The 23159-nt window shown below is 39.3% G+C and overlaps 1 protein-coding gene across 1 annotated transcript; it reads right to left on the bottom strand.

Moving 5' to 3' along the window:
- Window positions 1-3314: 3314 nt before the first annotated feature.
- LOC148067379 (PR domain zinc finger protein 1-like) lies at window positions 3315-10410 on the bottom strand. The gene is made up of 7 exons (XM_087806463.1): window positions 10195-10410; window positions 9172-9423; window positions 8208-8327; window positions 6799-7051; window positions 4751-5724; window positions 4208-4336; window positions 3315-4119 (listed from the first exon to the last, which is right to left on the bottom strand). The coding sequence occupies exons 1-7, from the start codon at window positions 10219-10221 to the stop codon at window positions 3538-3540; spliced, it is 2337 nt and encodes a 778-aa protein (XP_087662589.1). The 5' UTR covers window positions 10222-10410; the 3' UTR covers window positions 3315-3537.
- Between the last annotated feature and the right edge of the window lie 12749 nt (window positions 10411-23159).

Here is a 23159-nt window from a genome sequence, read left to right as displayed (position 1 = left end):
CTGAATAATGCATCGCTCATGTATCCCGATATTTCTAGATCAATAATTCAGCGTTATATCATTTGGACATGGCTGTTATTTATTTATCGTTTGTTTTCAAAACATTAGTCGGGTCTTTAGACAACAGTTAGATCGGGAAGGCCAATGCAGGACACATATACTAACACATTTAATTTATTTATAATAAAAGGGGTTACGTTTCACGTTTTTACCCCATTAAAAGCAATGTGATAATTAAACCATTATAGACCATTATAACCCTTTAAAATACAGTCTCTAATATAGACATATAGTTAGTTAGTTAAAGTTTTTGATGCTCGTTCTCCTTATAGCTTGGCCGCATCCATCCATCCATCCATCCATACATCCATATATCCATCCATCCATACATCTAAACTGTAGATTATTCAGAACCAAAAATAGAGAAATATAAGGTGTTAATTAAAATAACTAAGTGTAATAAAACATGTATTTAATAACACCAACTTCCAGAGATTTTTATAGAAGTTTATTTATTGATTTTAATATTTTGGACCCGAGGAGTCATTTTAGATTTTTTTTTTTCTCTCTTAGGCGAGAGGCGGGGCACACCCTGAACAGACGGACACATAAGACACATAACCATAGACACACACACACTCATACTTACGGACAGTTTCCCTCAAGTTCTCAATTAACCTTTGTGTTTTTTTTGGACTGTGGGAGGAAACCGGAGTGCCTGGAGTAAACCCGCGCGACACCTTTATAAAAAATTCAGCCAGCTAGTAGGTAGGTAGGTAGAACTTTATTGATCTGGATTGAAATAGTTTTTTTTTTTTTTTTCAAATTATCCACAGCAAATACAGCAATTTTTTATAAATAATAATCAAAACAAAATAAGAACAAGAACAAAGAGAAATAAAGATAAAGAACAAGATGATACAATCTAAGTCTAAAGATAAAGATAAAGAACATAGATCAAATTAAAATAACAAAGACAAAGGATACAAAGATTAACATATAACAGAACATCATTATACTTTTACTCCCCTTTACTCCTGCCCCCAAACTCAGGATTGTACAATTTAATAGCCCGAGGAATGAATGAGTCCTTGAGTCTATTAGTGTTGCATCATGGGAGGAGCATTCATGCACTCATTCTGCTTCTCTGCTCACTGATGATGGTGTTCAGAGGATGACTGTCATCATCCATGATGGACAGTAGTTTGTTCAGTGATCTCCTCTCTGCAACTGTCACCAGTGAGTCCTGCTGCAACCACAGAGCCAGCCTTTCTGATCAATCTGTCCAACCTGTTGACACTCCTCTTGGACACATTCCCACCCCAACACACCACAGCATAGAACATGACACTGGCCACCACAGACTGGTAGAACATGCAGAGGAGCTTCTTGCAGATGTTAAATGATCGGAGCCTCCTCAGAAAGTACAGTCTACTCTGAACTTTCTTATATACATGGTCTGTGTTGCAGGACCAGTCCAGTTTACTGTCCAGCCACACACCGAGGTACTTATAGTTGTCATATATATATATATATATATATATATATATATATATAGTTGTTATAGTAGTAACATTATTGATTCAAAAATGATGCCATGCAAGTCTAAACACAGTGAATTTGTGTATGGTTCTTCTTTGGTTGCTTTTCTTACTTACGTGTACTTTATCCTATACATCTTCTACTTTTATTATTCAACCAAAAATACAATAGGTAAAGATTTTTCTTCTAGTTGTTAAAATTGTGACACAAATGTTTCATTGTATCATGGGATTCTGCTGCTTTTTATATTATTGTATTATAAAAAAAGATTCAAAATGTAAATTAAATTAATATGTTGAAAGGCAAAACAAGATTAACACTTAAAAAACACTTAAAAATACAAAGACAAATTATGTTAAATAATCAAAATTAAGTTCAACCTATACCTTAAGATATGGTCAATTTAAAAAATAAAAGGAATAAGAATATGTCTTTAAAATTAATTCTAATAATTAATTAATATATAACATTTCCCAATAAAAGAAACTTCTACAGTATGGTACATTTAAAGCCTCACCCAGTCTTCAATTCTCTAACTCCTCTTGCTCCATTGGATTAAATGTTTTTTTTTGGGTCATCTGTTAAAAGTGAAAAGCTTTTATTTGAAAATGAACAATATAAGAATTACGTCTGGCTTAAAGGTTGCATTAAGGGTGATTAAAGGGATAACTATGTTTGGTGGTTAAGTGTATCTGTGGGTTTTTACTCTGTTTAGCAAGCACTTCTTTAGAATAGCTATAAATACATTCCCAGAAATACCAGATACAAATTTGTTTATGTTTGACTCGCTTTAATTTAAAACAGAAATAATCGTGAATAATAGTTTACTCGCTCACTTCTGCAGTAACAAGAAATTCAGGCATCAGCTTGTGATCGTTATTGTGTGGGTGTAGATATTTGGTAATCATTTTGATTGTGTCACAAGCAGGAAATTCATGCCATGCAGATTTAATCTATTTTCTATTTTAATATGTTCAACATAGAAATATTTTTGTACGTAACCCTTGCCACCCGATCAGCCAGGATGTTCTTGCATCATCGAATGACCAATTTAAACAATACGCCATCTGACACCCTCTTAAGTTGTAATTTGAGGATCAACAGTTGTGCGCAGGAAAGAAAGTGTCAGTATCAACCTACCACTGTTTCAGTATGTGATGAGAGGTTTTCTCGAGAAAAGCCACAAGCATCTCAGCTTTGTCATTGCTGTGGTGATGTCAAATGAAACTACATGCAAAGCTATCGATATGAGAAAATGGGTCAGTGAGTGTGTAGGTTTTTCTTGTGAACAGGATTTACCTCTTAATTCTTGTCAAAACTTAATACACGGTTTCCGTCTTGTTAACCTCCAGTCAAAGCCTACTGAAACTGACATTTGAAATAACCTATTTTAGAGGACAAAGAGGGGGCTTCTTTTTGAAGATAATGTGATGCTGTTAGTTTCCTAAGGCCAGGAATTTCAGTGCTTACAAAGACAAAGAAAGAGCTCAGCCAAAAGATAAATCACCTGAATCAGAGGTTGGTCTATGATCTCTCACCTATTGTCACAAACACTGGGCAGTGAATGCAAAAAAAGGACATAGTGGATACAAATGCAACCTGAGTTGTTTGGACTCTCTCATAGATATAAGGTGAAGAGCTTAGTCATCCTGGAATAGGAATGACTAAAATTAGATCCACTGCTCCTCCACATTAAAAGAAGCCACTTAAGCCATTTATCTTCTTCTGATATATATTAAAAAAAAAAAATCAAATGAAACAGTCAGTATTGTCAAATTTCTTCCATTTATTTAATACAAATATCATTAAACACAAGGCATATTGAATATTAGGAATATAATAAATTAACAATAAACTCCAGGACTTGCTGGTAAACTTTTGATTCTTCGGCACGCTACATTTTCTGCACATTATGGACAAGAAAATATGTGATTGAGAGAAGGCTTTACTTCAAATAGGGCAGTAACAGACAGCTGCTGACTTGACCTGTGAGGATTATATAGCTGGATTAGTAAAGCTGTGTTTGGGCTCTGACATGCAGCTTGACTCCAGCTTGATGCTAGTTGGATGCAAAGGTAGAGAGTTCGCTTGCACCTTAAAACAAGGGCCCTTTTTTCCTGATTTGAGGCCACTCACCTTAGTCATACCCCGGACACTGTCCCAATGTCCAGAAGTCTCATCCTCCATATTCTGTATGAGTTCAATGACATCAAGATTGTCCATCTTTGTCTCCAGAGTCATCGTCTCTAGCTGCTCTGCTGCCTCGCTTAAGTCAAACCTATCGATTTCCGAGTTGACACGGTGTAGCTCCTCAGGGGAATGTCTGTAGGAGGCATTTGGGAAAAGAGGACAAAATCCTTGGAGGTGCACTTGCAGGCTGCAGTAGTGAAGGTAGGCACAGGGGCAATGGGGACACCGGTGAGGACGTTCCCCAGTGTGAAGGCGCTTGTGAAGCTTTAGATGCACGAACTGGGTGAACCGGGCAGGGCACAGTTTGCACTGGTAAGGCCTTTCACCCGAGTGGAGTCGTTGATGAGTCTTCAAGTTGCTTGTACTGCTGAACCTCTTATGGCAGACCTGGAAGGAAACAGAGGAAAATAAGTTTTCTAATTGCTTCAGAAACTTTGAGAAATCCGAGAGAAAAATGTATGTATAAATTCACTACCTTGCATTCATGAGGCTTTTCTCCCGTGTGGACCAGGTAATGCTTTTGTAGGTGGGCTAACTGAGTAAAGTTCTTGTTGCAGGTCTGGCATCTGAAGGGGCGTTCTCCACTGTGAACCCGCAGATGAACCTAAGGAACACAAAGCAAAGGTACTTTTATTAAAGTGTCGTGTCTAAATCAAGGTCAGGGCACCAACTAATTTGAATACATTGTCTTGGCTAAATTACCCTCAATTCATAACGCTATGGTAACCCACAGAGTTTTTAAGCTTTGCCGTTCCCAATTCTTCTTTCTAGCAAATTAATCTTGTGTCAGCAATTCATCTGTAAACTTGTGTAGAATTAGGGTGTCTTTTTTTAGGGTGGTTTTGTGTTGTATGAGGGTTGGTGTTGAAGTATGACATTTTATTTATTGTGACCGATGTACCAAAATTTAAATTATTAAAACATAAGTTCCCTTGAATGAATTAAAACTTTGTTTAGGTGTTTAACTTGCTAAATTTTATTGAAGGGAGAAAAAGATATAATAAGTAGTTCTACAAACCTTGAGGTTTGACAGCTGACCGAAGACCTTTCCACAGACGTTGCACTCATATCGGATCTTTCCATTTTGCCTGGTAAGAGGGTATGACAGTGTCTTGTATCCGATGATGTGTCCAACTTGTCTGTTTTTTCGGAGATCTACCACATCCTCTGTGTTGTTCTGGATGGCAGAAGTAGGTTTTGAAGCAATACGGTCACACGAGGGAGCTGTGGCTGCTGGTGGTGAGCACCCTCCTGATATTACAGAAGGTTGTGCTCTGACTGAAGAGGCCATTGTTTTGGCATATGATGTACCAGGGAGGTCCGCATGCACTCGCAGATTATCGAAGGAACTCTTGAGGTAGTTTGTCTTCTTCGATGTGAGGTTTTTGTTGTTTTTCTCTTCACCATTTGGTAAAAGAATGAGGTCTGACTTTGTGTTTGACAGTGAAACTCTGATGTCTTTGTGCTCATGAGATGAAGGATGAAGAAGTTGTGAATAGCCATCGAAAGGCAGCAGGTGAGGAGGCATAGATAAGTATGGTTTAATGCATTCACTATAGGGGGTGTAGGGCTGAGGTAGGAGGCTGTTCAGACCAAGGGAATAGGGAGGCAGGAAAAAGGGTTGTCTCAGATCTGGATAAATGCGCTCAGGTGGATTCTGGTCATGGAATGGTTTCGCTATAGCAGGAGCCTGTTGGAAGCTGAAGTGCAAGCTTGACGGGACAGGACTTCTTAAGGTGGGTTTTTTAGAAGGAGGGCTGCAGGATGGCAGCGACGACAGCGGGGCATACAGATGACCGTGGATGGAATCTGAATGGGGCTGGATTGGGTAGACAACTTGTGGGCAAAACGGATAAACTGTGGTGTTTCTTTGTGACAGAGGACTATCCATATGTTTGTGATGACTTAGATGGGCCTTTGATGGCTCTTCCCTGAGTATTTCTGTAACACTATGTCCTCGCTTTCCACCTGTCTTCCGGGGCAGACTTTGTTCTGTGGATCAAAAGAGGAAACTTTAACTTCAAGAAAATATTATTGAGGCTACTTTACAAGTCTGTTAAAAACATTGTTACCTCAGAAGGATGACTAAGGTACCACAAAGACACAAAAAATAGGAGGAGCCTCTTTAACTGTGGACTTAAATAAGACCTGTGCGAATCAGTTTTATCTACCTGAGAGTTTTTGTCTGTCTGTAAGATGAAAGCAAACACCAGAGAAGAAACAGTATCTGTGTCTGTTGGTTATTTTCAGAGCTATTTCCAACCACAAGGGGACACAATACACACATTCTCTGCCACCAACCCCCGAGCCTGTAATTTTGTAGTAATTAACTGTGAGATAAGTATTTCTAAACTACCATTGTGAATCAAGAGGTGTGAGCTCTCAAGCTTTTTTTCAGGAGAAGGTTAAGGGGTCAAAGAAGGACCCGAAGGTGGTGTATTTTATTCACTCACAAAGGCAGCTCTTATCTACTATATCTCCTCTGCTACCCTCCCCCTGTTCTTAGCCAACTCTCAGCAAACAAACAGCAGACACTCGTGAGATATCAATCTGTCAGCAGATCGCCTTGTCAGGAAGTTCAAGTAGTCACTGGAGCACTTCCTCCTTAAGAGCCCAAATAAATAAGAGTAGTCAGAAAGCTGTCAGCAATGGAAACACTCCTTTGTGTGTGAGTGTGTGTGAGGACATATATTTAAATTAATGTTTTGGTGATTGCTGACTGACAGCTCACAGCCTGACTATTGTTTCACTGTCTGCACATGTTCCATGTGTCACTGGTATGCCAGCTGTGTTTCAATGTGAAGTAAGGGAAAAAGGGAAACTGAAACATTGCCTTAAGTCCTAAAATTGGTGTCACCTTACTGTTGCACTATGCCTACACCTGGAGACAGCCCCTCTCTGCTTTCAGGACTCAACTCTCCTCCTTTGTGCCTCGCTTTAACAAAAGGCAGTGGGCGTAACTGAGTAACTTCTTAAACACCTACACAAAGAGTGTGCCATCGCGCTGTTTGATTGGGGACTGTGCATGAGCACAGCAGAAGCTGTTAAAGTGTGGCAAACACTCACCGCTAGAGTCCATCGTCAGCTGCCCCAATGGTGGGTAGTTGCACCGCATGGCAAATTCACTGCAGTACCAGACCAGAAGCTCCTGACCAGGCCGTAGAGGTTTGATGGTGTAGAAGTAAATTTCCGAACCATTCTGGCAGGCGACCAAGTTCTGCTCCTCCACCGTGCAAGCTGGGTTGACGTAACGCATCCAGTTGCTCTGCTCTTCATTTAAACCGTCCAGGATGTGGTTAAGGTGCCCCTCAGAAAAGACCTAAGTGAGTCAGAGATGTGAGGCTTTACTTGAATGCATTAGGCAACAGGTTTCAAATCCTGATGGGGCAGATCTTGTTGACATGATTCAATTGGAACAACACGCAACTGTCACTGCAACATTGTGTACAATAACACCAAATCTGATTCCTGCTTAGACCTTACGAAACTAAACCATGATCAAATCTACAATCTAATTTATTATTGTGACTAGATAAGGATGCATTAGTTAGATCTTAAAGTCTTATTTGATGAGAAAATTTGATCTGTCTTTTATTAGTGTGTCCTACCCACAACTCCTAGAATTATGAAAAACGGGTCGTGTGTTAGATTGTTAAACAAAAACCTAACTATTGATAGATTTAAGTTGTACATTTTTGTTTGTTTGTATTCATGTTAGCAAAGTAACTCAAAAGGTTAATGAATACATTTTACATGTTGATGAAGGGGACGTCCTTTTTGATTTACAAACAAATTGAACATCTTGTATGGATTCAATGCTGCTGCTTGCGAGAACTAAAAGCAAAAAATGCATACAAGCACATTTCTAAATCATACCAACTTTAAAGGTTACAAAGTGTGTTTTCATTGATCATAAGATATTTGCTTTAAGACACCAAGTAAATATGTTTTGCTGACAAGACAGAGTCAAACAATGTCTCAGTCATATATAGTTTCCTTTATTTTCTTTTTTCATCTCATTATTTAATTATTAAGTTACATTTTATTATTAAAATCATCAATCTGTTAAACAATTAACAAATAAAATATGTAAAAAAAAAAAAAATACATTAAGGAAACTCTTACACCTATATTTGTCTTTAAATTGAGAAACCTCCAACACATTGGTGCCAACCTCATTGTCTAAATGTGCAAGCAGCAGACCCAGCTGCGCATGTGTTGACAACTCAACTGATGCTGCAAAAAAAAAGTTCTTGGGCTCAAACCCACTTCCTTGCTTAGTCAGAGTCAGCCTGGGGAAGCGCAGACATGAGCGCTGTGTATTTACTGGCAGCAAGAAGCGCAGCGAGGAATCGCTACGTCACTAAAACGAAACAGCTGTGTGTGTGAACCAGCAAACAGATGTACAAAGTACACACACAACCGAGGCAATCACTTTCACATAGCTACTTTCAGTTAGTTTAAACGCCACTTACCCTCCAGAAGTACTTCCTGTTGGCATCTCTTGGCAGTGTTTCATTGGTGTACCGCTCCCCTACTAGTGGCCCAAATCTTGTACCTTTAGGTATCAACTCCCTGCTGGTCACACCAAGTACCTGTTAGAAAACAATATTATAACTCTGATTAGAGGTGTTGAAAGTATGAAGCAGATTCATGGAATTATCACTTATCTTTTCAGGGAAAAAGGGGTTAAAACAGAACTAGTAAATGAGAATCACAATCACTTCATTTCTTCGCTTTCCTTTCCTTGGCTTTGAAAAAAAAACCCGTCCTCTCCTTCACATGCTGAATATTTCATAAGCCAATCACTCGTCAAGTTTCTTGGCCATATTAAAATTTCACCACTACTCTTGTTCCGCTACCTCCAGGTGTGAAACTCACCCCCGCGTCTCACACCCTGAGGGCGGGGATGAGAGGATAAGGTGTCACGGGCATCCCCCGACCAGCCCAATGCACCTTGAGCTCTAAATTGAAATCCCTTTAAGCAATGATAAGGTGGTTCTGGCTGGAATAGCCATGGAGGCTATCTATACTCTGTCAGGATATTTTACGCCATTTCAGCTTTCACTTTAACATATCTGCTCTTAGGACACCTGGCCGGGCTATTTCTTGATGTTTGACCACTGCTCAAATCAAATGTCGCATACTTAATCAGGATTATCCATAAGGTGGGGTACCAGTGGTTGTCTTTACGGTGTAATTGAGCGCTAGGACAAAGGGCTGGGAATCTGTGGTAGCTACTAATCAAGAAGACCTGAGGCTGTGTGCTGTAGGGGCTCGGCCATTGTCTACTTGTTTGCCTCAACAAACACAAAGTCAGAGGAAGCGCTGAAATTAGACGACAACAAGTCAAGTATTTCCCGCCTGAGGATGAATGAGAGGATGCGAAGATGTTGTCATGACGCAAAAAAATAAGGTCGCATCTGACGTCTCTAGTACCTCTGTGGAGTTCACACTGCGCTTCAGGGACAGGTTTCTTGGTAAGGATCTCTCTGCCCGGGTCTTGTTTTCCGACTCTTCCTCCAGAGGCTGGTCCTTTACGATGTAAGTGCACTGGTCTTCAAAGTCCAACTCCGTCCAGGAGGTCATATTTGAATCCGGGCTGTCTGGCTTCGCCGCCACGATGACCCCTGTGCTTTGCGGGGAGGCTTCAGACGTCAACATGACAGAGGTGCACGGAGATGTGGTGGCCTAGAGAAGAAACGGAGAGTCAGACTGTAATATCACATCGGAACTCTACCGGACAAACAAACTTCAAAGCAGGACCCTCCTGCTTGCTCGCCCCCACTGTCCCACACATCCTGTGGCTGTAAGGGGGGTTCCTGTGTGCATCGGCCCCGGAGCTGAACCACTTTCACAAGGAAACCAACACTTCCATTGAATCAACCAGACTTCCTCTAAACTGAAAGAGACTGAGCTTTTTTCTCAACCCCTTCTTCTCTATTCTTCTCCCTCACTTGTCGGTCAACAGCACCTGAGTCATGACCACATGGAAGTGACTTGTGAGGCGGAAGAGAACCAAACAATGTGATTATAAAAAAACAATGCTTTCATATCTCGTCACAGAAGTTTTTTTTCCTGTCAGCGTGAGATAGTGAAAGATAAGCTAATACGGTATTTGCCTAAAAGATCAGCATTCACTTGAAATAAATGGTTTAAGAAGTAAAAATAAATATTAAAACTAATATAAGATAACTACACAACTATCAGTTAAGCGGTTATATGAAGTGTGCTAAAGTGTGCGAGCACAGCTGACTCGGAATGAGTGTCACAAATGTGACAGCTCACATCGAAACCACAGAAGCCAGTGACACAGCAGAACTTCTCTTTCAAAATGTAAGTCAAGAATAGGTATACTCAACACAAAAGTTGTTACAAATGCATCTCCTGGGGAGTTTGAACCTCAGGATGATGCATTCAGTTGTAACAAAAGAAGTTGAAAAAAGGATGATGGACACTTACTGCAAAGCCTTGAGAGGAGCCACACATAAGGCGGCTTGAGTGAGTGAAAGCAACCAGTGGCTGTGCGCGGTCTTGTCCACTCCCTCGCTGTTCTCACGGTGTCTCAACAAACCTCAGTATCCTGTGTGTGCGCGAGTGATTGCTCAACTGAGCCGTGTGTGTCACTCAGGAGTCGGGATAGGTGTGCGTTTGAGAGAGGGCTGCACTCCTTTTTTCTCTGGTACTCCCTCCCCCTGTTTTTCTTTACCCCATGACTCCTCCTTGGAGTGTGTTTGTGTGTATGTGTGTGTCACTCTTTCCCCCCCAGGCACTGAGGCTTTCTCCAGGGGAGGTGTCACAAAGCTATGTCCGGATCAGACAAATACATCTTCATTTTCTGACAGTCTGATCGTCCGTCATTTTGGCTGAGGAAAGACTTACCTGTGCTGTTTTTGGGAAAACTCAAGGACGGCACAGGTGATAGCGATGACATCTCTCTAGTTGAGTACTTACTGTAACTTCAGGATATTATTTTGATGATGATTTTTTGATTTTATGAAACTGGAATTTCAACTTGTGGGACAAATTATCATTTTAAAATAAATTTTGATATACCTTAAACGAAACCCTTTGAACCAGAATGGAGTATCAACTCTTTGTTTATTTTCCCATCAGTAGCAGAGCTTGACCAACTTATAGTTAGGAAATTGTCAAAATAAAACACCAAAAGTAGAGAACAAGAGACTATGATTCGAAAATTCTTCGCAAATCTTTTGGCTTCATACACGGGACCTGTGACTTTGAATTTGTGAAATCCTTTTTGATTTATAGTACCTTGTTTTGTTGATGATTCATGCACAAATCTTGAAAACACAGGTAGACTTTTTTTTTTTTTTGTTCTTCCACAAAGACGTCTGTTATGACAGTTTACTTACCTCATAGAGGAATCCTGAGGCCCATCGAGATCCTCAAGAGTCCAAAGTGCATTAGGCTGAGAGTGCCGCATTCAAGTTTATGAGGAAGTCTGGCGCTTCATACCGCCGGGGCTTGTCTGGACCGTCTGTAGTCACGAATGTTTCAGATAGCTATCTAACCATTATATTGTGTATACGTTAGATTTTTACATTTTGTTTAGGAATTATTTTTCTTTTCTTTCCATTCGTCTTTTTTTTTTACGAGAATTTCTGTGTCTCTTAAAAACTATTTAAATGGAAACTGAAAGTATAATTTTATTCTATTTTCAAAATTATATTATAATATATATATATATGTATATATATACATTTATAAATCAAAATGTTTTAGTTTATTCAATAATTTAATGGAAAATATCTATTTTTCTCAAGTATTCCCATCTTATTTAGCCTCTTTTTACTTTCTTTTGGCTTGGTGACCCCTCAAAACATCTTACTTATAATGAAGCCCCATTAAAAAAGCCACCCCTGGTGATTCTACTCACTCCTCTTCTCCGGGCTTTTGTTGAAAAAACTAGGGAAAAAAAGAGTGAATAGAAACCAAAGATAACAACAGCAGGTTCCTCACTCAGGTGTGCTGGAACGTTTTTGCGTACGCCCTTTGAAAACAACCACACACACTTATCTCACGGAGATATAGCTCCATCATAAATTGATCAAATACTGACGACGACACAACATGGACAAGAGTGGACCGGAAATCCAGTCACTCCGCTGTTTATATCTGTGATGAAAGTTTATTTCTCTTTTGGTTTCCGTTCTGCTGCTTGCGTCACCGGTCAAGTAGCTGTAAAATTCCTTTGACGTGTGAGACGTGTGTGACGACAAGATCCCAATACTTGAAATCATGAAAACATGAGTTTGCGTCGTACACTAGTAAACAGCGCTGTTGCTCATTGCTGGGAAGTAAACGAGTGGTAGGTTTCGATTTTACCTTGAAAATCATTGGAAACATAAGTCATAAGCATTTTCTGTATAAAGAAGGCGGAAACTGTTAGTTAATAATTATGACCATGATTTATTTTTTAGTATTATACGTGGAAATCTAGTCTTCTGGTGTAGCCTGAGTTTGTCCGGCTAAGTTCCGATTGGGCGATTAAACGGAGCCAATTTAACCTGAGTTCGTTTCTGGAAAAAAAAGTGAATGGAAAATTGACTTTCTGTTGTTGTTGTTCTGTGAACAGGTACAATTTCAGCTAATTAGTCAGAGCAGAATCTCATACTTAAATTAGTTCTTGTGTTCCTTCCTTATAATCCTCATCACCGTCAACATTTTTGGTGCTTGAATTTTTAATATCCTTCAAACCAGACCAAGATGTGTAGTAAGGTGTCCAACAACCAAGAACAGGCCTAGACCTGTAACAGGAAGTGCTTGGATTTCCTACTAAAAACGGTCGGGCACTCAAACCCAGAAAATGGTTCACAAAAATAGAAGTCAGAGCGCTTTTCCTTTGTACATTAAATCAACGTAGAATTTATCAAAGAAGTGTTTATCCCCTCATTTAATATGTCCGGAGACGCTCCTCTCAACAATTAAAACAAAATTCAGGGTTTTATTTGAAACATCTTGAGATGAAGTTTAAAAAATATATATAACTACAAATCACAATGTATAAATCAGAGGTACTCAAACCTTTTTGCACCGCAGACGGCTTTAATGTCAACATTATATTCACGGACGGAAAAAAAGGAAATTTAATAATATACAGTTTGTGTTTCAATCATTTTCACTAGTGTAATGGTTTATTTTTAGAGTAAACTTAAATTATAGTATAGTATAGTATCTTTACGTGTCAAGAGTCACAGGTTAATGTTACTTAATCTAGAAAACATCTTAAGACGTTTTAATTTGTTCAGGCTTTTCCTTGATTTTCTGGAACTCCTGTTGTGTTATCAGTTTTATTTTGACCTTTTTAGTATATACTTTATTGAATATTGTTTTGATTGTTTAAGCGCTTTGTGACCCTGGTCTAGAAAAGCGCTATACAAATAAAAATTACTTACTTACTTACTTACTTACTTCAGAGAAAATATATTTAAAAAAACAAACAAAAAAAAAACAACCTTCCAGACAGTAATAATCAATAAAAAATAAATTATATATATATTTTTTGTACGTGTGTGTGGTAACAAATGCCCCCTGGACCAGGGATTATGAACCCTAGCAGATGATTGTGACGCTTCTTCATGGACAGTCAAAGCGGAGAAAGAGTTCATGGATCTTTATAGAGCAGCAACAAATGTTTCCTTGTGTTCTCACTGCCATTACCCCCAAATGAAAGTGCATGTAAAACCCAGACGGCTGGCGTTTGAAGTAGGAAGGGCTGCTCGTTTCCAGCTGTTTCTCTCCGTCTCATCGTGGGGACGAGCTCCGGAGTGTGCGGATTCTTGTCATGTAGGTCATGCAGCCCCGAAGTTAACCCCGCTCCCCTCTGCTCTTTCATCCAGCGTCAACATTTGACTTGGCGGGCTGCCACCTTCCTCACGAATCCTCGGAATCTTCAGACGGGTCGTGCACGTGCCCGACACGCGCCGAAGTATGCGGCTTTATTTTTGCTGCGTATCTGTCAATCAGAACCCGCGCACGCCAACGACGCTTCACTTCTCGGCAGACTCGTCTTCATTTCTTGCCGTGTTTTTGTCCGTCTTCCTGTCCCGCTCACCACACCTGACTAAGCTACTAATTATGGCCGCTGACATGAGCCACCATGTAATTTAAAATCCACTTCTCTGTCACTGTTTCGCTTTTTCTCTTCGCCTTTAGTCACGTCATTCATCACCTTCCATTCAAGCGTGCTCACCTCCTCCTTCCTCTCTAATGCCTCTGCATCTGAGATACTCTTTTGTGTTGCGTGAGTGACTCACATTTAGCAACAAGGATCCAGGGAAAAGGCGAAGAGGCTCCTCGAAAGGGGTTGAATCCTGTGCATGTTTCTATGCAGCGACGTGATCGTCTGACACCCTTATATTTGACAGGACATTCTTAGGATAGCAGGATGATGACTGGGTCTTTACATGGCCGTCCTGGCGCTGGAGAGTGCATGTAAATTCACTTGTTAGCAAGACAAGAAGAACGAGCTTTTTGTGACAGACGGTCCTCTGACCGTGTCTCGCCTGCTGCCGCGACAGCAGTGAGAGTAACATCAGGGATATTCGTTAAGTCAACACCTCAGGCTCAATTCTTCAACATTAGCTAAGGAAGCGTCTTTCACAAGCGGCCGACAGGATGTCCTATGATTCAGCACCCCTGAAGGCTCGTCCAGTGTGTGCGACCGGCATTGCATCGACCAGAACTAAACACGACCTTGAGCATGTGATGCAGGCTGACTAACAGAAGGGTCTGTGGGTCAAGAAATAAAGCCGTTGACTCTTTTAAACACAAAAAAAAGTATTGATTGAAACTGTGGTTTGAGCGTCTGTAACATCTTTTAAATCCAAAATACGACGCCATGATGAATGACATGCACACTTTGTCGTTGCATTCTAAACTATTGGTGCTTTGTATTTTTCAAGTGGCCATTTTTTTATTTTTACAGCGACTGCCGGGAGGTTACATGAGGCAAGAAAAACAAGGATAAAAAATTGGTTTAATACAATTATACTTTCTACTTTCTAGGGTTGTGATAACCTTCAGAGTAATCTGTCTCTTATCGGAGTTTTAGGCAAAAATTTAGACTTTTTTTCTTCTGTGTAGCATGTTAGCCTTTTAGCTTCCGCTACAAACAAGCAGTATTTGGATGTTTTTTAAATGGACAAAGAAAAACTATCACCGTTCGCTACCATTGTATGGAAATTCATTTTTTCCTCTGACTCCAAAAAAAAGCCCGAAAATAATCGCAACCCTTGTTGCAGTTGACATGAGGGTGAGTAGATAATGGGTGCATTTTGGGTAAACTATCACTTTAAGTTACAAAAACATTTTTCAAGTTGGGATATACAGAAATACATGTTGTTAATTTTACAATAAAAAAAGGTGTTATAATGTAAAAACATCTTATGAATAGATATCGGCATAAAAAGGCGAAAAACCCCCCCTAAAACAACAATTAAATAATTAACGTTTATTACAAAACATTTCCAGGAAAGTCACTTTTAAAGTTTATCTCTGATTTAATCAGAGCCACAGAGATACAACATTCCCAGGTCTGACTAAACGGAGACTGGTTCTGGTTCTCGGATAAACGCCTGATTTCCGAAAATGAGGAAGTTCTCTTGTCAGGAAACCAGCCGGTGAACTTTTGATAACTTGATCAAGAACTTTTACTAATAACAAGTATATCCAGCTGTCACTTCCTGTTATCATAATCTTCCGACATCAGACCATCAGGAGTTCTTGAAACAGGAAACTACAAAAGTTGTTTTTGTATTTTTCAAGTCCAGAAGACGGTGTGTAAACGATAATTGTTCATTCCCGGAACGCGACCTGCTTGTGTTCTTGGCTAAAGATGCCTCCTGGGCGTCTGCTAATTGTCTAGGTGGCCCTGTAATTTCCACGCACGACTCTGTACCTGCCTTGGGTCATTTCTCGCATCGAGACTAAAGCCCATCGTGCCCTCACCGTCACCTCCCCCCGCCACGAGAACAATGATCTCAGCCCAGGATAGTCAGGCTAAGCCCTTTTTATAACCCATTACTGAAGAAAATGTTTAACACAGCCTCACCTCCGCCTTTGTTTTGGCGTTTACGGCCGACTCAGGGAGAAATGTTTCACATTCTACGGCGACCATCTTCTTCACAGCTCCCTGATCTCATCAATGTCACTCTCACTTTTTCCCAGCCGTCGCCCTGTCAGCCGCTTCCTGACAAGTGCTTCGAGCCGTCGCTTTTGAGGAGCGGACGCCTCCCCTTTCATATATCTGTTCATAAAGTTGTCTTATTTAGATTTGGGGTTCAGGTGCAAAGAGCCACCACCCACCTTGTCCACCGAGCGTCTTTCCTCCTCTCTCTCCACTGCTGGATGATCTCCTGTTGACAGGCCGAGGGTTATTATCATAGTTTCGGGGCCGAGAGGAATGCTACTGCACATCACTGCAGATGTCTTTTTGGAATACTGACAAACCACCCACAGAGATAGAGACGAAAACAGTGTCCTCGCACCGGACGGAAGTGTGGACGATTGACACGGACGGAACCACCGTCTTCAGCCGTCGTCTTTCTCATACGTAGCTAGTGATGCTAACTGACCCGTTTCAAGTCAAGTTTCTTGTCACACAAGCAGCAGTTGTTGATCAGGACTAGAGAATTTGAAAGCGATTGAAAGCATGCATAAACAAATAAACTAAAAATCTGACACATTCAACTCAAAGGTAACCCAATAAACAAAACATACATTTAAAAGAAATGACAGGAATTAAAAAAAAAAAGTAACACAAAAACAACAGATCAAACTTAACCACACAATTTTTTTTATATATTTTCTAAACTGCCATATTGTCTATTCGTTCATAGGGGTTATATCTATGTTTTTTTCATTGTTTTCCACCGTCAAAATCAAAAATCTCTCCTTCAACAATAGGTTCTGATGTTTTTATTCCTGTTTAAGGTTGACATCTTTAACCTCATTAGCACCTTTTTAGGTCATGATATCAACAGCTGCAATGATTATGAAACAACCGTGATATTAGACTGAAGAATAATGGTTGAATAAAGATGTAAAAATAAATGAAATGGGAATTAAATTACATTAAAGTGCAAAGACAATTGAAAAAAAAAAAATACAAATATAAAAAAATATTAAATTTGACAGGTAGAATTATTCATAATAATCTTTAAATATATAACATTTTAAAAATGTAATAACCAACTAACTATTTTGGGAAAAAGTAATATTACCAAAACCATGTTTATTAAAAATGTATACCCTGATCTTGTATATTAGTCTATATATATTAGTTTAGTACTTGCGCTGTGACAACATAACAACATGTTTTAATATGTGCAAAGTTTGTGATTTTAAGATTTTAAAAACCGGAAAGTTTGAGCCTCGTTGGCGCCGGCAAAGTGGAATATTTTACACGGACCTGCTCATTTTGTGTTGATGGATAAGTTTGCTCTTCAGTCAACTTTCTACTTTCCGGCTTCCTTATCAGACGCCAAACACGGCTTTATTTTTATTTTTCATAATGATCTATTATTGGTGTTTTATTGAGTGATGAGAAATACCAATTCTTATTTACTAATATAGGTTATTTAATGTTATTTGTCACCATGAAATTGTTCAAAACTTTGAAATAACAACATTATGATTAGATTTTTTCTGACATTAAAATATTATGATATTAACATTAAAACTTAGACTTGAACTATTTAATATTGCAGTTTAATATGATAATAGGTTTGTAGATGTAGAAAGAACTTTCATCCCTGCAGATGTGGGCGCGGTGGAGGAAGCGTGGGATCCCCATGAGCCACACCTGACTGTATTAAAAGACCCCTGCATTGTTTTGTCTTCCTCTTGATTACTGAGTCGTAATGATGACCAACAGCCGGGAACGTCATTCAGGAAGGACGCACAGAACAAACTCTTTCTCACGTCCTGCAGAGAATCAGGATATGCTCGTACTTGTTTTAACAGTTGTGTTGTCTCTGGGTCAAGGTGACCCGAAGGCCAAAAAACGAATGTGTTTGTGGTATCCCTTGCGTTTCCTCTCTGTTCTTGCGAACACCTTGACCCTGACGTAACACAAGGGTTAAAGATTTCTGACCTAAATATAACTATAAAGATGGTTTGAGTTCAGTAGGTTAACTGCTACTGTAAGACTCATCTTCGTAAACACACTTTTTAACTTTTATACTCGGAAAGAAAAAACAAAAACAGCTTCACAACTTTATAGTGAAGTTAAATAAGTTACTTTAATAATATCGCTACGAATGCTAGGCTAATGATGATGTCACATAAGTTCTTGAAATGTTTACAAAATGTGTTTTATTGCTTTTATTATATTAGTTTTACAAATGTAATTACTTTAAAAATATATATAATACAATTTATGTTGAAGGCAACATTGTAATTCAAACAATGTTTAATTTTTAACAATTTTTCATTTGTTTATTAAGTGAATTGCATAATTGTTTGCAAGGAAATAGAAATAAATCTACCTAGAAAAAAATAAATATATATATATAATAAATAGTTCAAATAAAACTATTAAAAAAAAAACGCTGTTACCTTCAACATAAATTGAACTATATTGAAAATAAAAGTGCATTTGTAAAACTCTAATAATAATAATCTTTATGAACCAATGTGACATCATCATTAGCTTAGCATTCGTAGCACTATTATAATTGTGAAATTTTCCACTAAAAAGTAGTGAAACTGTTTCTCGTTTTTTCAATCCAAGAGGAAAAGTTCAAGACTCTTGTGTTTACAAATCTGCCGCGATTTATTGCCTCATCCCGCGAGTCATTTCCCTCCAAGTGTTCTATTTTTGGGATGTTGTTTTCACGACACGGCTCCGTCTCCAGACAAGTTTACAGATTGACAAACACGCCGGGGCTTTTGTTTGTAATTGTGGTTTCGTGCTGCGAAATGCACGAATAAGTACAGCGTAGAGCTGGTGTCGGGGGCTGCCTTTCATGAATGGACCCGTGTCACGCAGCGTGGTTGTTTCCTTTGTTGAGCAAGAGCACAATGGCAGCACGGGTCTGCGTGATTCACTTGTGAGTCGTCCGCCGAGGAATGGCGTCCACTATAAAACAGCCGCTCGGTGACAACATCGGTGACATCATCAGGTGCCACTGTGTCTGTCTGCACGTCTCAGTATGTGTTTGACACTTTTACACACACACACACACACTCTCTCTCCCAAGACCAGTCAGACGGCACTGTCCTCCACCTGTCTCCAGTCTTACCTGCCCTAGTCATTAGCAGGGTCTCGGAGCCCCACTGTAAGTGCACATGTCAACAGTCAAATTACAGGGCACGTCCTCACACACATATTTGTTTTGCTTTTAAAAGGCTAATATCCGTCTGCACGCAAGCGTTACGTTCATTTTCAACTGCACCCCCGTCACCTTCCTTTGTTTTCTAGAGCGGGACACACAGTAGGTGACGTTCAAAGACACAACAGAGATGAGGGTGATAGACAACGGGGATGGGTCGTGAGTCACAAGCAGGACAAACTAATGTTTTTCTGGGGAATTTTTCTGACAGGACTTCACCTGAGTGATTACAAACTGTGAGTCAAAGTGTGATTAGATTGTTGCGACTGTAACTGGCTCTGCTGCGACTAATCCGGGGCAGAAGGTCTCCTGCAGCGTCTCTGCCTGGAAATGTCGCAATGAAGACGACAAACAATGCAATAATCCGCGCGGCGCTTGATTGACTGATACATTTGTTTAGCGTTCAGTCTCCCGCGTCCTTTAACCTTTGTGTGTCTTCATAGCTTCTAGATATATGGAGCCATGTTGAGGAAAAAACATTGTTTGACCCTTTTATGACCCAAACTATACATAGGTCACCTTTTATATGGTGTTTTACGAATAAAGATTTGTTCAAATGTGCTATGAGTGAATATTTTTTCATGATAAGGAATTGTTCGTATCTGCAGTTATTCCACAACATCTTACATTTGATGTAGAAAAAAGTGTTGTTTTTTTTTTACTTTATAATATAGTAGTAAATCTAAGAACACATTTGAAATCTTTTAAGTATTTACATGTTTTATTCAGTCATGGTTTGGTAGGACTCGAACAGTTTCTGAACTAAAACTGTTAATAGTAATTCAATTAATAGTAATACTACAGAGCCTCCTGGAACGCCAAGTATCCTCACAGAGTAAATAAGTCACTAAGTAGGTAAGAGTAATACTACATAGCCTAGCAGTATAATACTACATAGCCTCACAGAGTAATACTATATAGCCTAGCGTAGTAACACGCTATAGCTTTGAAGAGTAAAACTACATAGCCCAGCGGACTTATACTACATAGCCTTGAAGACTAATACTACATTGCCCAGCAGTATAATACTACATAGCCTTTCAGAGTAAAACTTCATAGCCTAGTGAAGTAATACTACATAGCCTATTGGAGTAATTCTATATAGCGTTGCTGAGTAAAACTAAGTAGCCCCGAAGTGTAATACTACACAGCCCATAGAATTATTCTAAGTATACTTGCTGAGTAAAACTACATATTATTACAGAGTAATACTACATAGCCTCGTAATACTAAGTAACCTTGTGGACTTATACCACGTAGCATAGCAAAGTAATAGTACAGAGCCTAGCGGAGCAATACTACAGAGCCTTGTGAAATAATACTCGAGCTTTGCAAAGTGATACAACATAGCTTTGCAAAGAAATACTACAGAGCCTTGCAGAGTAATTCTAACCGATCGAGTAATATATCATTCATGAATAAGGCCAACCAGATAATACGGCGCACTGATGAGTTTTGAAAAAATTCCAAACAGCAGCCAATAATCTATTTTAAAACCCCTTATTTTCTAACTCAATAAGCTTCATAAAGCTCGCTCCAAATTCAGTGAACTAATCAGTGCGACTTTGGTAATTTAACTTTAATTTTGTTCATCATCTATATACTGAGAAGCGTGACTAACCCTTGGTGTATCTGCAAGGATTCATTTGTCATACAGAATTATCCTTCATCATTAAAGACCACATTCTCTACAGAGTCATAAATGTCTTGTGAGATCTCCTGTGATCCGTGCTCTGGCTATAGACGACCTCACATGTACTCGCCGTGTTCAAGGGTTAGCGCCCTCGAGCCACGGATGACCCTCAGACTGATGGATCAGTTGAACCTCAGCCACTCAGGTTCAAAACCTTGAGGTTGGAAAAGGTGCAAGTCTACACGCAACATTGACTTTCCATCATGATCATATGTTTTGGTCAATCAAAAGGACAACTTAGAAGATCCATTTAAATCTGGAATATTGGTCTTTGCGCTCATATAGCTGTCATTACGGTAGCACCCAACATTGCAAGGACCACATAAACAAAGACCAGCTTCACCTGAACAAGCATCAAGAGTTTATAAGGGTTGGGATTATTTTAAGAGTTATCTGTTTTTTATAGAAAAAAAGGTATGTCAACTGAGCTCCAGTCGCTACATTAAAATGAACACACATTTATGATACTCATTTATAGATCAAAAATCCAGCAATTCAAGGAAACCCTCAAAGGTTTTTTTGGTTCTAGATCTCCAGTTGTCTACAAGTACCATGTGGTCATGTTGGAATTCCTGACTAATCGATATTGCTCGGGGTCAGATTTCCTCTCATCTTTCTTTAGGAATATAAGCATTAGAAACTACATACATGTATGTACAGTACTCAAAACTGGGAGAACGCAAACTGACATTCCTGAGTGGCCGAACATTGAAATACCTGACATTGCTCTCCTCTTTCAAATAGAAAAAAAACAAAGAACTAAACCAGTCGTCCACTGGACCGGATCACCATGTATCTATACTCAGGATCAGCAAGAGAATGTTCAGCAGTTCTATTTATATACAGCCAGAGGTCACACGATGACAGATCCACTGATGAATTGTTTTCTTGAATTAAAAAGTGGGACATGATTGTGATAACAAGTGACTTCAGGGAGTAATTGTACATAGCATAGCGTAGTAACAATACTAAGTAGCCTCGGGGGGTAATACCAAAAAGCCTAGCGAAGTAATACTTCATAGGTTTGCGTTATAATACTAAGTAGCCTTGCAGAATAATACTACATAGACTTGCTGTATAATATTAAGTAGCTTTACAGGGGTAAAACTACTTTACCTAGCCGAGTAATATTACATAGCCTAGCGGAGTAATAATACTAAGTAGCCTTAGGAGGCAATACTACATAGCCTTGCGGAGTAATACTACATAGCCTTGTGGTATAATACTAATCAGAATCAGAATCAGAATCAGAAAACCTTTATTAGTCCCGCAAGGGGAAATTCGGTTTAACAACAGCAAGAGAAATAAAAACACCCAGAAATAAAAACGAGAAAGAAAATCTAAATAGAATAAAAGATAAATCTGCGCTATATAATATATACACAATCAAGTAGCCTTGCAGAGTAATACTAAGTAGCCTCGGGAGTAATATAACATAATAATACTTAGTAGCCACGCCAAGTACAACTACATAGCCTCGCTAAGTAAAACTACAAAGCCTCGCCAAGTAAAACTACATAGCCCTGCGGTAAAATACTAAGTGGCCTTGCGGAGTAATAGTACATAGCCTCGTGGGGAATACTATGGAAAAAGTAATACTACAAAGCCTGTGAAGTAATACTATATAGCCTTGTGGAGTAATACTACATAGCGTTTCATAGCGTTGCGGAGTAATACTCAGTAGCCCCGGGAACTAATACTACGTAGCCTTGCAGTATAATACTAAGTAGACTCGCGGAGAAAAACTACATAGCCTTGCGGCGTAATACTACATAGCCTCGTTGAGTATTACTAAGTAACCACGTGGACTTATACTACTGAATCACGTAAAGTAATACTACAGAGCCTTGCAAAATAATTCTACAGAGCCTCGCAGCGTAATAGCACAGAACCGTTCAGAATTCATAAATAAGGCCCACGAGATAAGGTGACCCAGCTTGAATCAATAAATATTCCAAATTGTCATCCATTCTTGAGACGACTGGATCTCAAACGGCTGGTTAAGACAGAGTCGCCAGTCTCTGTTCTGCGTGAGTCAAAGTTTAATTAGATTGCAGCTCACTCAAAGACGCGCTGGTCTAATAAGCAGCAGAAAGTCTCCTACGTGTCTGGAAATGTCTCTTGTCTGGTGACAAACAAGTGGCGGAAATGAGATCGAAGTGCACTGACAAGTTTGACGAGGAGGAAAAACACATGATATAAACCGAGTGTCAGATAAAGATCTTTTTTTCTTTTCTTTTTTTTTTCTCCAAACAATGATATCAGTCTTGTGTCTGAGGTCGTGCCAGTGAGTTAATGCAAGTGTAAATACACCACAGCTCCGGCGCCACACCTGAAGCTCTTTTAAAAAAAAAAAGAAAATCCTTTTATGTGTG

This window comes from Callionymus lyra, chromosome 13, assembly GCF_982586985.1.
Source record: "Callionymus lyra chromosome 13, fCalLyr1.hap1.1, whole genome shotgun sequence".
Lineage (NCBI taxonomy): Eukaryota > Metazoa > Chordata > Actinopteri > Syngnathiformes > Callionymidae > Callionymus > Callionymus lyra.
The sequence above is the reverse complement of the archived record's forward strand: the minus strand, read 5'-3'. Positions and strand labels throughout refer to the sequence as shown.